The sequence below is a fragment of the Ochotona princeps genome, chromosome 11 (assembly GCF_030435755.1).
Source record: "Ochotona princeps isolate mOchPri1 chromosome 11, mOchPri1.hap1, whole genome shotgun sequence".
Classification (NCBI taxonomy): Eukaryota; Metazoa; Chordata; class Mammalia; order Lagomorpha; family Ochotonidae; genus Ochotona; species Ochotona princeps.
This window is the reverse complement of record NC_080842.1, coordinates 40601190-40615209: the sequence shown is the minus strand read 5'-3', so window position 1 is coordinate 40615209 and position 14020 is coordinate 40601190. Positions and strand designations below refer to the sequence as shown.

At 42.5% G+C, this 14020-nt stretch overlaps 1 protein-coding gene across 1 annotated transcript in view; it reads left to right on the top strand.

Moving 5' to 3' along the window:
• INTS9 (integrator complex subunit 9) overlaps positions 1 to 14020 on the top strand; it is a 129834-nt gene that overhangs the window by 104270 nt on the left and 11544 nt on the right. Inside the window, exons 10-13 of the mRNA XM_058670073.1 lie at positions 922 to 1102; positions 4131 to 4191; positions 10730 to 10901; positions 13277 to 13401. Coding sequence (XP_058526056.1) covers positions 922 to 1102; positions 4131 to 4191; positions 10730 to 10901; positions 13277 to 13401 — 539 coding nt within the window. The remainder of the gene's footprint in view (positions 1 to 921; positions 1103 to 4130; positions 4192 to 10729; positions 10902 to 13276; positions 13402 to 14020) is intronic.

Here is a 14020-nt window from a genome sequence, read left to right as displayed (position 1 = left end):
GCATCTTGAACTTACTATTGGATACCTTGGGATGTATCTGCCCCTTCCCTTCACAGTCCCGCCTTCTGATGTCTCGTCTAAGCCACCACCCCAAGTTTATGTTTGGAATTCACTACAGTGATACAGTGATCGAGTGTATTTTTCTCCCGATAATTTGCTGTATCCTTATATGGAAAATGGGACACTCTGGTGTCTCTCCTTCCTACAGGGCACTGATCCCACCATGGGGTTACCTTAGCTAAACAGAAACACCTTCCAGATTCCCTGCCTCTTCGTGTCGTCATATTGGGAGTGAACCAGCGGATGGACTCTGTTCCTGTTTCTCTCAAATAAGAAATAGTTTCAAAACAAAGCCCCAAGCCCTTAAATGCATACTTTATTGCCAGGGACATAGATTGCATTGTGGTGAAAGAAGTCATCTGTCACCCTAGAATCCTCTACTACTCTATCATTGTTCATAAGAACAAGAATAGAAATGAAAACAAATGCAAATATTATGTGTAAAGTTATAACCTACCTTTTTTTTAGATTTTTATTTATTTTTATTGGAAAGACAGATACACAGAGAGGAGAAGAAACAGAGAGGAAGATCTTCCATCTGAGGGTTCACTCCCCAAGCAGCCAGAAAGGCTGGAGTTGAGCCAGTCCAAAGGCAGAAGCCAGGAGTTTCCTCCAGGTCTCCCACGCAGGTGCAGAGTTCCAAAGCTTTTGGGCCATCCTTGACTGCTTTCCCAGGCCACAGGCAGGGAGCTGGATGGGAAGTGTGCCTGCCTGGATTAGAACTGGCGCCCATATAGAATGCTGGTGCGTTCAAGGCAAGAAGTTTAACCACTATGCTATTGTACCGGGCCCTATAGCCTACTTTTATAACATTCTACCTCATGATTTCGTTTTTCTCACTTCTGTTTTCCACTTTTGCAGCTCTGACCGTGCGCAATGGCGGGAACGTGCTGGTTCCCTGCTACCCGTCTGGAGTGATCTATGACCTCCTGGAGTGCCTGTATCAGTACATTGACTCGGCTGGGCTCTCCAGTATCCCCTTCTACTTCATCTCCCCAGTGGCCAATAGCTCACTGGAGTTTTCCCAGATTTTTGCTGAATGGTATGTCAATATCCTCTGAATTCTATTTGCTGTAGTACAGTCAAGAACTCAGAAAATGATCCTGCTTTTTCTGATATTATTCTGAAGCTTTTGGTTTATTGTTTTTCCATTCCTATGAAGAGAGAAGTGTACTATTAGAAGGCAGATGTGAGGCGCTGGTAGAGCTTAGAAGAATAGTTTCCAAGAAGGGAAGGATGATTTAACCGGCATTTTCAGAATCAGTCACAAAAATATTATATACTTGCCATTTTACGTGCTAAACTCTGGCTGCTAAGTAAAAGTAAAATGAAGTGACATCGTAAAAAGTTATAAGATTTTTATATCCAAGCTGATGTAGTTTAAAATGTGTGATACACAGCCTGATGGGGCAAACCAGATTTTTAAAATTCCATTACCATAGTGTTTGACAAAATTGTGTTTTTAATACAGCAGAAAAAACAAATTGCCAAACATTATCAATTTGTGAACATTTTTAGTTTTTTTTTTTAGATGTGTTTTTGAATGTAATTCCCTTGACCAAAAAGAAGGGAAAGAAGTAAAGCAATTCACGGCACCAGATAGTGCCTGCGTGTGCTGGGTGACAGCACACACCACACAGAGCAAGCCTAATCCCTTTCTGCAGTGCAGAGCCAGCCGGACCCAGCATTTCCTAATGTCTCATTTAAACTAACTTACACATCGTTTGTCTAAACATATGTTGCTCTGCCCCCCGCTTCTGCTGCCTCCATGTTTGTGATTTTCCTCCCTGTAGAGTGAGGCAGGCTCCTCCCTAGCACAGGCATGTTGTGCATCTGCTACAGAACTGTCCACTTTTGTTGGTACCCACGAAATGTTGGGATCTTTTTTCCCCAACATAGGAAGATTATCTTAAATAATTTATAGTCTACCCTAAGTACCACCCGAAGATTTATTCAGCTTCTAGTGGATTTCTTCATCTGGATCCTCAGTAAAATATAATAGAATAAAATATCCGCGCCTGTGGGCCCTGGAGATTGTGTCCCAGCCAGGTGCGTGTTCTTCAAGGCCATGCTTCACCCGTCACCTGTTCCATGTTGTCAATTTCTCCCTGGATAGAATTCAGGACTAATAAAATGAGAGCACTGCAAGTTGGTTTTGCATTTCTGATTTTTATGCAGTTAGTTTCCTGCATGCAGGCAATACATATTTTGTTGAGAAAAAAAAGTTACAGAAAACAGTGCAAACATTGGATAATTCCACTATCCAGAAATAACTTTACCACCGTAAGCATTCTGGTATTTTCTTTCTACATTGGAATCATGCTGAATCTATGATTTTGAAAACTGCTTTTAAAAAATTAAATATTAAAGCTTTATAAAATCTTTGAGAACAGAATTCCTGCATAATTGTATTATGTCATTTATGCATGATTTGTGTGTAGTTTAATTTCGTTAACTATTTTCTCAGTGTTGGACAGAGGAATTTTGCCCAGTTTTTTGCTGTCAGCAGTAAATCCTCTTTTAATACCATTCTGTTTCTGTATGACTATATCTCTTGCTTTAGGTAAGTTACTAAAAGTGGAATTACTGGAACAAAGGATATAAATATCTCCTAATGTTCATGATCTAAATTTCTTTCCACAAAGATTTTTATGTAAATTGTTCCCTTTTTGCTCATTTTCTTAGTAAAATGTTGCTTTTCTCATATGTTTGAACTCCTTATTTATGTATTAAAACACTAACTTTTTATATTTCTGTAAACTTACCACCCTCATTTTGACACTTCTATTAGGAGTTTTTCTTTGGTCTTTTCACTGATTTTTTTTAAAATAGTAATGCTTTGGAATAATTTTAAATGTAGAGAAAATTAAAAGAATAGTACAGGGAGCTGCACACTGCTTTTCACTCATTTTCACCTGGCCATACACATTTGTCAAAAACTAAGAAATTAACATAAACAAATTACTATTAACTCCCATCTTTATTCTGTTTATGTGAGTTATTTCCATTAAAATATTCTTTTTCTTTTCCGTGATCCAATCCAATGTACCACATTAAGTTTGGGCCTTTGATTTTTGTGTGTGACATTTTTTGAGAGAAATTATTTAGCTGTGTATATTAAGATTTTGTTGTACTGTTTCCTGTGTTGATCAGTATCTTTAGAAAATGTCTTCCTCTGTAACTGTACATAGTTAAGCACGATTTCTTTCCATTTTGCTGTGGTTTATTTTCACTTTTTTACCTCTACCCCCAATTATTTATTTCTATGATGTGGAAAGACATTATTGAATAATTTTAATGTTTTCAGCAGATGTATGTTTATTTTGCATGTTAAACTTTTATATATTTTAAGTTGTATTTCTGAACTATCCTGATTTGTCACTCTGTAGAGTCTTTTGGCCAGTGTGATGCTTTTAAAAGTTATACTGTATATCACCCATGCAATGATTTCTGAGTTTTAAACTTTTTGCCACATTTCTTTTGACCAAATTTCTCTGTATTATTTAGACTTGTCTCTGACCAGGAAAAAAATGTAGGTTTCCTCACAGCAGTTGGCAGTGGCAGCTCTGCTGCTCATGACATAGTGCGTGCACAGAGTCATGTCTCCAAGAAAGGTAGAGGTTTTCTCCCTGAAAACCGATCCCAGCTGACCGCAGTATAACATATGGACTGAACCCTGAACCCTGCAACAGAAACCAGAAGTGTCAGAATTGGAGCTTGGTTCATTCTAACGTGATAAGGTTAATTTCTTGGTGAGATGAATATGCCACTATGAAGTTAGCTTAGATGGCATAGGAACTCTGAACTGCACCTTTTCTGAAAATCTTTGATCCAACATAGCAAGTTTATTTATTAAGAAAATAAAATTTGGAATTTTAAAGGTTAAGAAAACGTACACAGAAAAGCCTGTGTTCTGAATGCTGTCATGGCCCTGGTTTTTAATTCACAGTGATGTTCACTGGCCAAAAAATTTTATATGAACTTTGTTGCGGGCGCTGCTGCCATTAGGTGGCACCAAACTCCGCACTGTGTCCTTACTAACATGCTGCTCTGTTTCTCCTCTTCTGAAGGCTTTGTCACAACAAGCAGAGTAAGGTGTATCTCCCTGAACCGCCCTTTCCTCATGCAGAGGTAAGAAACAGAGTTATTGGGTCAGGGTAGAAAAGAAATATATATAACTACACTTGACTTGGATAGTGGGTCAGTAAATAAAAAATCCCCCCCCCCCCCAAAAAAAATATGTATGTATATATCACAGATGCATTCCTATCCTTGCTTCCCTGGTATGGTAACATACTCTTCAGGTTTGTTTCTCCTTCTGTTACCATGATGATACTACGATGTTTATACGGGCCATAACCTGCCTCTGTTCTCGTGACTGAGTGAAGAATTGTATTCTAATATCAACCACTAGCTTTTTGCATTAACACATTTGTTTACTGTCAAAGGTTTTAATTATATAATCAAATATGTGTTTCTCAACAAACTTTAATGGTGAAAGCAATTCTGTTTTTTAAAAAAGCAGGAAAAATTCTCCTTCCCTGACATAACTGATGTATCTGTGTGGCTGAATGGCCAGTCTTGTTTCCTTTTTTTTTTTTTTAAACATACTTTTCATTGTGCCTTACACTCCATAGCATATCGTGAACATGCTATAATAAATTCAACAGTTAGAAAATAGGGTTGCTCCATTTCATTTAAAGATTTCTTGGAAAGTCAGATATACAGAGAGGAGGAGAGAAAGAGAGGAAGATCTTCCATCTGATGATTCACTCCCCAAGTGACCACAATGGCCTGAGCTGAGCAATCTGAAGCCAGGAGCCCAGTGCCTCTTCTGTGTCTCCCACATGGATGCAGGGTCCCAAGGATTTGGGCCGTCCTCGACTCCTTTCCCAGACCAGAAGCAGGGAACTGGATGGGAAATGGGCTGCCCGGATTAGAACCGGCACCCACATGGGATCCTGGTGTTCAAGGCGAGGACCTTAGCCACAAGGGTACCTCTGTGGGCCTGAGTTGCTTCATTTTTAACTTTCATTATGCTTCTATAACAATCATGTCTGAGTTGGTCACTATAGAAGCCTAGCAGCATCTGCAGAAGCTGAACGATGTACTTGGTGCCTCGGCAGCGCTGTTCCTTAGGTATGCACCGAGCAGAAGCGTGTAGGTGTACCACCAAAGAACTTGGAGTTCTTGGTAATCGTTCAAATACATGACCAAATGTGTGGCAAGAGTAGGATGAATTTTGTAGCATACTCCCTCAGTGCAATACCCTCTGTCAGTGTGAATCACAACAAATAGAAGTATTCCAAAGAGAAAAACAAGACAGAAATTGAAGATGGGCACCAAGAGTGAAGAAACCCCAATTGTGTGCATTGATGTAGATAAATTTCATAAGCAATGTAAGTGGGAAAAACTAGACGTAAAAGAGTAGATACACTAAGATTTTATTTATATAAAAGTTTAAAAACATGGCAGACTAATGTTACAAGCCAGAGTAATAGTCACCCGGGAGCCCAAGAGTGCAATAGCAGTGATTAGGAAGAAACAGAGATTTCTGAACAGCTAGTCATGCTTTGTTTCTTAATGTGCATATATCAAGAGATAAAGAGAATTAATGATACGTAGAAAGTAAAAGCTGGAATGAATCCTGTGGTGTTGGATTGAATTGCATTGGAAGAACTGGTGTGAGCTCAGGTTTTGAATTTGTGTAGTTAGAAAGACACACATGTACACAAATACATGGATAGGAGTCGACCTGTCCTTGCTCTGCCCACCCCGAAGGCTTAAAGCGCTGACACTGCTGGCCAGTGAACACGTCTAGCACGCAGCTCTCTATTTGCAAGTATCATTCTCTAAAATGAACAAGCACAAAGTGCGACCAGGAGCACTTGTTGTATGCTCAGAGAATGATGGGATATGTCAGACAGCCGCACAGAGATCCCTGGAACAGCACAATGGCCATGACTTTGATCCATGGAGAAACATAGGAACTCCTGAGTCCAGAGTGAAGTAAACAGGTAAATGAGAGGGAAAGTTCTTTCTGTACTAGAATGCCATTTGATTAATGTAGGAAAGACACAAAACTAGGAAATCATCATTTAGCACGCATCACAGTGAGAATGTATTCCTACAAGAATCACTAATGGGTGCTAAAGCTTGCAGATGGACATTTTGAGAACTTGGTATTTTATTTATGTGGCCTCAAAATTTGCCCCTTACCCCCCCAACCAAAAAAAAATTCTTATTTATTACAAGAGAGAAATTGTCACCTTGGTTTGGACAAACCCCTGATATTTATGTGAATGAATTAATCGAAATTGACATCACTGACAATTGGACTAATCAGTATGTACCTCTTAAAGGGAATGTTGAAAAAGCACATCATTTCCATGAGTTTTGCTAAAAATATATCATCTGAATGAAAAGATACCAATCAGACTAAAGTTGAGGGACCTTCTACAAACTAACTGACCTCTTCCAGAAGGTCCAAGTCCAGAAGCGAAGCAACAGGAGGCTAAGGATGCCGTGAGAATGAAGGATGTCACGGATGCACGCTGTGACTGGGGGCTGGAATGGAGGAGGAAAAGCCTTCTGTCTGCTGCTGTGCTGACCAAGGCAATGATGCAGTTGGTCAGATTGGCATGGTGACACACACAGGTGACATGCAGATTAGTAGCCCTCCTACATTGGCAGGTTCTCGGGTTCTAGGATCAAAAATACTCAGGAAGAAAATGCATCTCTCCTGGATATATGGATATATGCCTTTAAAGATACCTGCGCTGTTACCATAATGCATCCTGGGATTGACATCCTGGTGTAGCTCCTCACTCCAGCTCCCTGTTAGCGCATTTATGAATGTTAATTTTTTGGTTTTAATGGTTACACTATTTATCACAAACCGTATTGACTGATTATTTTCCTCATGCACTCACTGATAGTCTGATGTATGTTCCTTCCTCAGCTAGAGCGGATAGATCTCGCTCAAGCCATGTGGATCCGTCCATTTGGGGATTTAGTTGTTTCATTTGCTTCATAATTAACTCTGATATAGAGAAAATTGCTGCAAAATATCCTATTTACTGTTTTTCTACTCTGAAGGACAGCTCTCTTACAAACCAGGATGCCATATGGAATGTTTTGGAGAAGTTACTTTTCAGTCCTCATACCCAATAATATTACAATAACCAAAGACTCTGTAAACTCTGTCATTACCACAGTGAAATTAAGGTTGGAAAAAATAATAATGATAGGACATCAAATGTGACAAATGTATTTTGTGGTGGACTTTGCAAGTGAAAGTCTGTTCTCCTCTAGTAACAATCAGGCTTTCTTTAGAACTTGTTTTCCAAGTGTCCACATTGCCACACACTCCTGTGTCATAGATGACCTTCTCCCACTAACAGTGCGGAATGCCAGCAGATCAGGGTTACTGAAATGCACCCATCATTAGGGCATGAAGAACCAGGCCTTTGCTATTGTTACTAGTGCCCATGAGAAAGTATGTCTGCCCATGGTACTAATTACAGATTGTAGTATCGAAATTCTGCCCTACAGCTTCATTTCTAGTGGCCAAGTACAATTAAATCCGGTGGAAAGGTAGATGTGGATGAAAAAATATGTGTATGAATTTATCTTCGTTTCAATGCATTGGTCAGTAGAGCTACAGAAAGTATTGGCACTACTGCAGAGGGACTCGAGAGTACAGACCTGCTGGTATTCTTAGAATCCCATTCATCTTCTTGACACCCGTGGATGCAGTAGACTTACTCCTGTAGACAGCCACTCACCCATTTAACTGGGGTGACTAATGAGTATGGCCAGATAGGTTATAAAAAGAATGTTAGCATTATTTCTAGACATGGCACCTCAGAAAATTTGTGAAAATTTTGAATTAGAAAATGTTTACTTTGATGCAAGAAATATTCAGTTCATACGTAGTTTTTCATAATGCATGTTTTCAGTGCTTCATGAAAATGGCAGTACAGTATAGCTTGCACAACCTGGAAGTAGAATGGGAAATGAGCATTGACTCCGTGTTTACTATTCATATCTTATCCAAATGTGTAACAGCTAATTCAAATCTCAGAGTATACTTTCCTCTTCCTGTTAAGCTCAGCTCGCTCTAAGGGTTAAATCTTAAAGTGAATGCCATTTGGTTTCTCTTTGGCTAGGCTTCCCAATTAGAGCCATATCGTTACTGTTTGGATGCCTTTGTTTGAACTCGAAGTTGTCGACTGGGTCCCCTGGGTTGCTGACAGTTCTAAGCCATGTCACAGATCATTTCTTTCTCCATTAAATACTCTGAGGCAGTGCTGCTTTGATCCCATTAGTACGTGGAGTCTGTGAAGTGTGATGGTTGGCATCTTTGTGTTGCTGCAGTGAGGAGGCAGGAACAGGGCTTAGGCAGCGGACAGTTCCCGAGTGGTGTCACACGTTCCTGGGTTCCTGTTGATGGTGTTACTGGGAGAGTGCCACCTAGTGTTGTGCTTCGGGAGCCTCTCTTGGTGAAGAACACGGACCTCTGGCTGAGCACACGTCAGAGTGCCTAGGTGCAAGGCTCAGCCCCACTCCTGGTTCTAGCCTCTACTGCAGTTCACTTCGGGAGGAAGTGAGCTCCCCGCCACCCGTGTAGGAAAGCTGGATTGAGGCTTCAGCCTACACCAGCCCCAGCCATTCAGGCAGTGATCCCAAGAATGGGAGAGTCTCTCTTTCTCTCTCTCTCTTTCTCTTTATTTTCTCCTTCTTCCATTCCCCCTTCTCTCCCTCCAAACCTCCCTCCACCTTCCCCCAGCACCCCCCCATCTACCTCTCTGAAACAAATGTAAAAGTAAGTAAATAAATTTTAAAATACGCTCATACACACTCTGTAAAACACACTAGCGGTTGTGTGTGGCCTGCTTCTTAACACAGCTTTCTCTGTCCTGGGGCCAAAATTTCCCAATTCCTCCGAAAGCCAGTGTGTCCTTGTCTTTACTGAGCTGCCACAGTAACTTAATGCAGCTCGCACTCTCACGAAGAGTTCCTGTACTGGACAACATTTTCCTGTGTGAGGAACCTATTGTTGCCTGGTGATTCACAAGTGTTGGGAAGGTTATTGTATTCCCAGTATGTGGCATTGAGGACATCAGGCTATAACAGAGTGTCAGGAAGCCCTATCTAAACATCTGTTAATGTTAGTCTTTCCCATCTATTCCAGAAGTCACCCTGTAAATGAAATCCTTGGCTAATGTCATGCCCTTGTACAGACGATTCCCAGAATATTCTGACTTTGCAGTAGTTGGGAATATTTATTCAATAGAAAACATGCTTTGAGTGTTGATCTCTTCCTGAGCTAGTGCGATGCAGTGCAGCACTGTCTGGCAGTGCCCAGGCAGCAGTGTGAAGCAGGCACATGCTCTGCCATGTACTGTGCTGCTATGCTGGGAAGTTGGCGAGATTGGGTACATTACATGTGTTTTTGACATGACAGGTTTTGAGGCTGTAACTCCATTTTAAGTCAAGGACTATCTGCTACAGGGCTTTTCTGTTAGTAGTAATAAATGGTATTTTTAAGAGCAGTTTTAGATTCACTACAAAACTGGGCAGAAAGTACAGTTTCCATATACTCCCTTCTCGCACATATATAACCTCCTCCAGGATCAATATCTCTCACCAAGTGGTACATTTATTACAGTTGGTGAATGCTGAAGTACATCCACAAGTCTGAAGTTTGCATCAGAGTTCACTCTTGATGTTGTCCGTGCTGCGGGTTTGGGCACAAGTATGATGACAGGATTCCTCGGGGCATCATAAGGATAGATTCCCCATCCTGAACTCCTCGGTGCCCTGCCTTCCCGTCCCTCTGTGTTAGTCCCAGATGACCGCTGGCCTTCTTACTATCTTCGTAGTTCTGCCTTTCCCAAAAGTTCATGTCTTTGAAGTCTTAATAGTATGTAACCTTCTCAGACTTCTTCCTCCACTTTTAGTAACAGATTCCTCCATGTGTTCACAGTCTGGTAGCACACCACTTTTCACTGCCGAAAAATACTCCAGTCCCTTGATGGAACACAGTTCATCCATTCACCTGCTAAGGGACATCTTCATTGTTTCCAAGTTAATTATGTATCTGTAGTTTTTCTTGTGAATATAAGCTTTCAATTCCTTTGATAAATACCAAGTGGCAGTATGATTCCTGGCATGTATGAGAAAGGTATGCTTAGTTCTGTAGGAAAGCACACACTGCGTTCCAAAGCAGCTGTAACGTCTTACTTGCCCCCAGCAAGCAGTGAGGGTTCCAGTTTCTCCATATCTTCACCAACATCCATCTGATGTTGATGTTCTGAATTTTGGCCATGCTAATAATTGTATAATGACATCCATCTCGTTGCTTTAGTTTTCATTTGCCTGATGACACATGACATTAAATACTTTTCAGTATGCTTGTTTGCATCTGTCTGCTTCAGGGAGGTGTCTGTTCAAGTCTTTTGCCTGTTTTCAAATTGGGTTCTTTCTTTATCATCTTTATCAACTTTGAGTGGTAGTGCTCTGGGTGTCTGCTGCAGATACTTTGTCCCATTCTCTGCTCTCTTGTCTCTCTTGGCATGTTTAATTTGGCTCTGTATACCCAACTTGGGATTTGGTGGTTCTTCTAGATAGGCTAACGTCTCTTCATCTCCTGTGTGCCATCCAGCTCATTCAGACCAACAAGCTGAAGCACTATCCCAGCATCCACGGAGACTTCAGCAATGACTTCCGGCAGCCGTGTGTGGTGTTTACTGGGCACCCTTCCCTCCGGTTTGGGGACGTGGTCCACTTCATGGAGCTCTGGGGAAAATCTAGTCTCAACACTGTTATATTCACAGGTAAATTTCAAAGACAAACAAAGCTCTGCTCTTTCCCCTGAAACCAGTGGCGAATACGGAGACCCAGGAAGGATTTCACAATAATGTAAGGCGTAAATATGCACCTTATTCCACTGTGTGTATCAAGGAATAAAAAAACCCACAAGGAAAAGAGACTAAAGCAGCATGTTCTGTTAGATAACTGTTCCAAAACGTAGCTTTGATTTCTGTGGTGTTTTCCTGAAAGGCAGAGTGACAGAGGCAGAGAAAAAAAAAATCTTCTGTCCATTGGTTGGCTCACTTCGCAAATGCCTGTAATAGCCAGGGCTGGGGCAAGCCAAAAGCAGGAGCCATGAACTCCATCCTGGTCGTTCACCTGGGTGGCAGGAGCCGGAGTATGTGGGCCATGATCTGCTGGCTTCCCAGGACACTGGATCAGAGCAGCTGAGACCCAAGCCAGTGCTGCTGGTAGTATGGGCTACCCAGATCAAAAGCATGAGCTTACTATGCTGTGCCTCAGCATAGACTACTTCTGGTTTGTAAAGACTTTTGATAGGATTTTATAAACTATCTCAAGCACTTTAGAAATTCTAGTATTCAGACTTGTTTACCTACAAGGATCTTTCTCTTTTGTTTATTCTGGCTTGCAATTTGTTTCTCGTAATGATTATGGAGGGGTTTGTCTGGCTTCATTGTGGCCAATGAGTAGCCTTGTCTGAGGTTGGTATTCTGTGAAGTTGAGGTTCCATCAGAAGGCCACTAGAGCCTAGCCCTGGGTGCCAGGCCACCTCCTGGGAGCACCACAGCTGAGCCAGAAGTGCCCGGAAAGCTCCCAGCCACAGACATAGGCTTTCTCTTCTCCGGCCCCCTTTAGGTAAATACAAAGGAAGTTAAGCCGAGGGATGTTTACTCACAATACCCAGAACTTCACTCTTACCAGGAGTTTGCTCACAAGACAATGTTGTGTGCAGTTAGTTGGTCTACTCTGCTTCTTTGAATGTGTTGTGACTCATGACCACAGTATTGACATGGGCAATAAGAAGGGCTGACTTGAATGTATATTTTTCTTTAATCTGTTAAGAAAAAAATCAAGATTTATGTGGTCACTTGTGACCAAACTGTGAGAGATGAGCTTGTATTTAAACTGGTCTGTTAGGCTACCAGAGCAGCCCTGCTGACAACCAATAATGTGAGAAAGAAGTTTCAAGCCACTTTCCCCTGTTTGCTTTATGTTGACTGTACACATGAGAAAAGAGCCAGCTGCCTCTCCTGCCTGGCGTGTTCTTGCCTCGTTTGAGAGGTCCTGGGGTGTGGGCATTTTAAGAAGCTGCAGTCTACTCACAGTAGTAACCCGAGTCAGGAATTTCTGTCCGGAGGTCTGGAGACACTGGCGGTGTGGAGTAGTCTCAGCGGAAGCCTGGGTGGCTGTGGGCTCCTGCTGTGGTCCACTGCTTCCTGGGTGTGCGGGAGGCTGCCTTGATGCTGACCTCCTCACATGTGCATGTTGACTTCGGGCATGTGACAAGATTTGATTCCCATGATTTATGTCAGACCTCCATGTGGTGACATCATTGGTTATTCTTTGTATTTAATCAGTATTTTGTGGGGTGTCATTTTGAAATTATGAATGTTCTTCCTCAAATTTGTATCTACATTTTTTTAGTATTTACTGATAAGTCTCATCTGTATATTACTGTGATGACTGCCAAGTGAAACTTTTTGGAAAGTTGTTTATTTTAAATTTATTGTACCAAAGAACTTTCTGTTCTTCCCATAGCTTTTTTATTTTTCTCTTCTTAGGACTTTTTTTTTTTAATTTAAAAGGCATATTTTACAGACAAAGCAAGAGAGACACAGAGAGATGTTTAATCTGCTGATTCATTCCCCCAAATGGCTGCAGTAGCCAGAGCTGAGCTAATCTGAAGCCAGGAGCTTCTTTCCAGGTCTCACATATGGGTGTAGGGACCCAAGGTCTTGAGACAATCTCCATTGCCTTCCTGGGTCATAAGCAGGGAGCTACACCTAAGGTGGAGCAGCCAGGACTCAAACTGGTACCCATAAGGCATGCCAGTGCCACAGGCAGAGAATTAGCCCACTATGCCATCACACTGTCCCAATCCCCAATGGTTTATTCCCTCATTTATCTGGTTATCTGTGGTGGCAACTTGAACACACACATTCACACACACCTTGAGTATGCAATGAATCCCCCGGGTCCTCCCCCTGCCCCATGCCTCTCCCTATTTGGAACTCCTTTTCCTCCTTTCAGCTACATGAAACTGGCTGCTCACACCCCCAGCCACACTGATCTTCTGCTCCACCATAGCCAACCACCACCACACTGGGCAGCTCCTCCATTGCCCACCTTCTGACATTGCTTCCTGTCCTTTGCTTAGAGCCGGACTTCTCCTACCTGGAAGCGCTGGCTCCCTACCAGCCCCTGGCCATGAAGTGCGTATACTGCCCCATTGACACACGGCTGAACTTCATCCAGGTGTCAAAGTTGCTTAAAGAAGTGCAGGTAAGGAGAAAACCTTTGCCTATGTCAGTTAGGTCCCATGGAGCATGTGGCGGGAGGGGCTGGCTGTTCGGCTGCATTTGGGTTCTTGTTGCCCTCAACTCCAGAATGTCTGCAGAATCCTGGGGCATGCAGCCATCGCCTCTGAAACTTCAAAGTAATCGGCTGACTCTATACCCTCAAGGAAGTCTCCATCTACTCTGGAAGCATGGCCATTGAGGTAGTGTTGCCCAGGAGAGCCTGTATCTCAGTACAGCTCCGTCTGAGTCTCATTGTTGTTGGCTCATCACCTTCTTCCCTGCAGAAAGGGAAGAGGCAGTTGAGATGAAGTGATGGACTAAAAGGTGGCTAGGGTGGATTCCTGTCAAGGAAGAGGACAGGTGCAGAGACCAAGGTGCCACAGCAGACTAGCGACCCCTCAGCTGGTCAGCCTCTCCCAGCCCAAAGCACGTGGCCCATGGCAGTCAGGAAGCCAGCTGAGGACAGGTGAGGGGAGACTTCCTGGTTTCCCATGGCCTCAGTGTTTCCGGTGCCCTGGTGCTTCCTCTCACCGCTTCACCTGGTCATGTCTTGGGTGTGACGGCCTTCTCATGTGGGTGTGATGGCCTCCTCACACCTTACG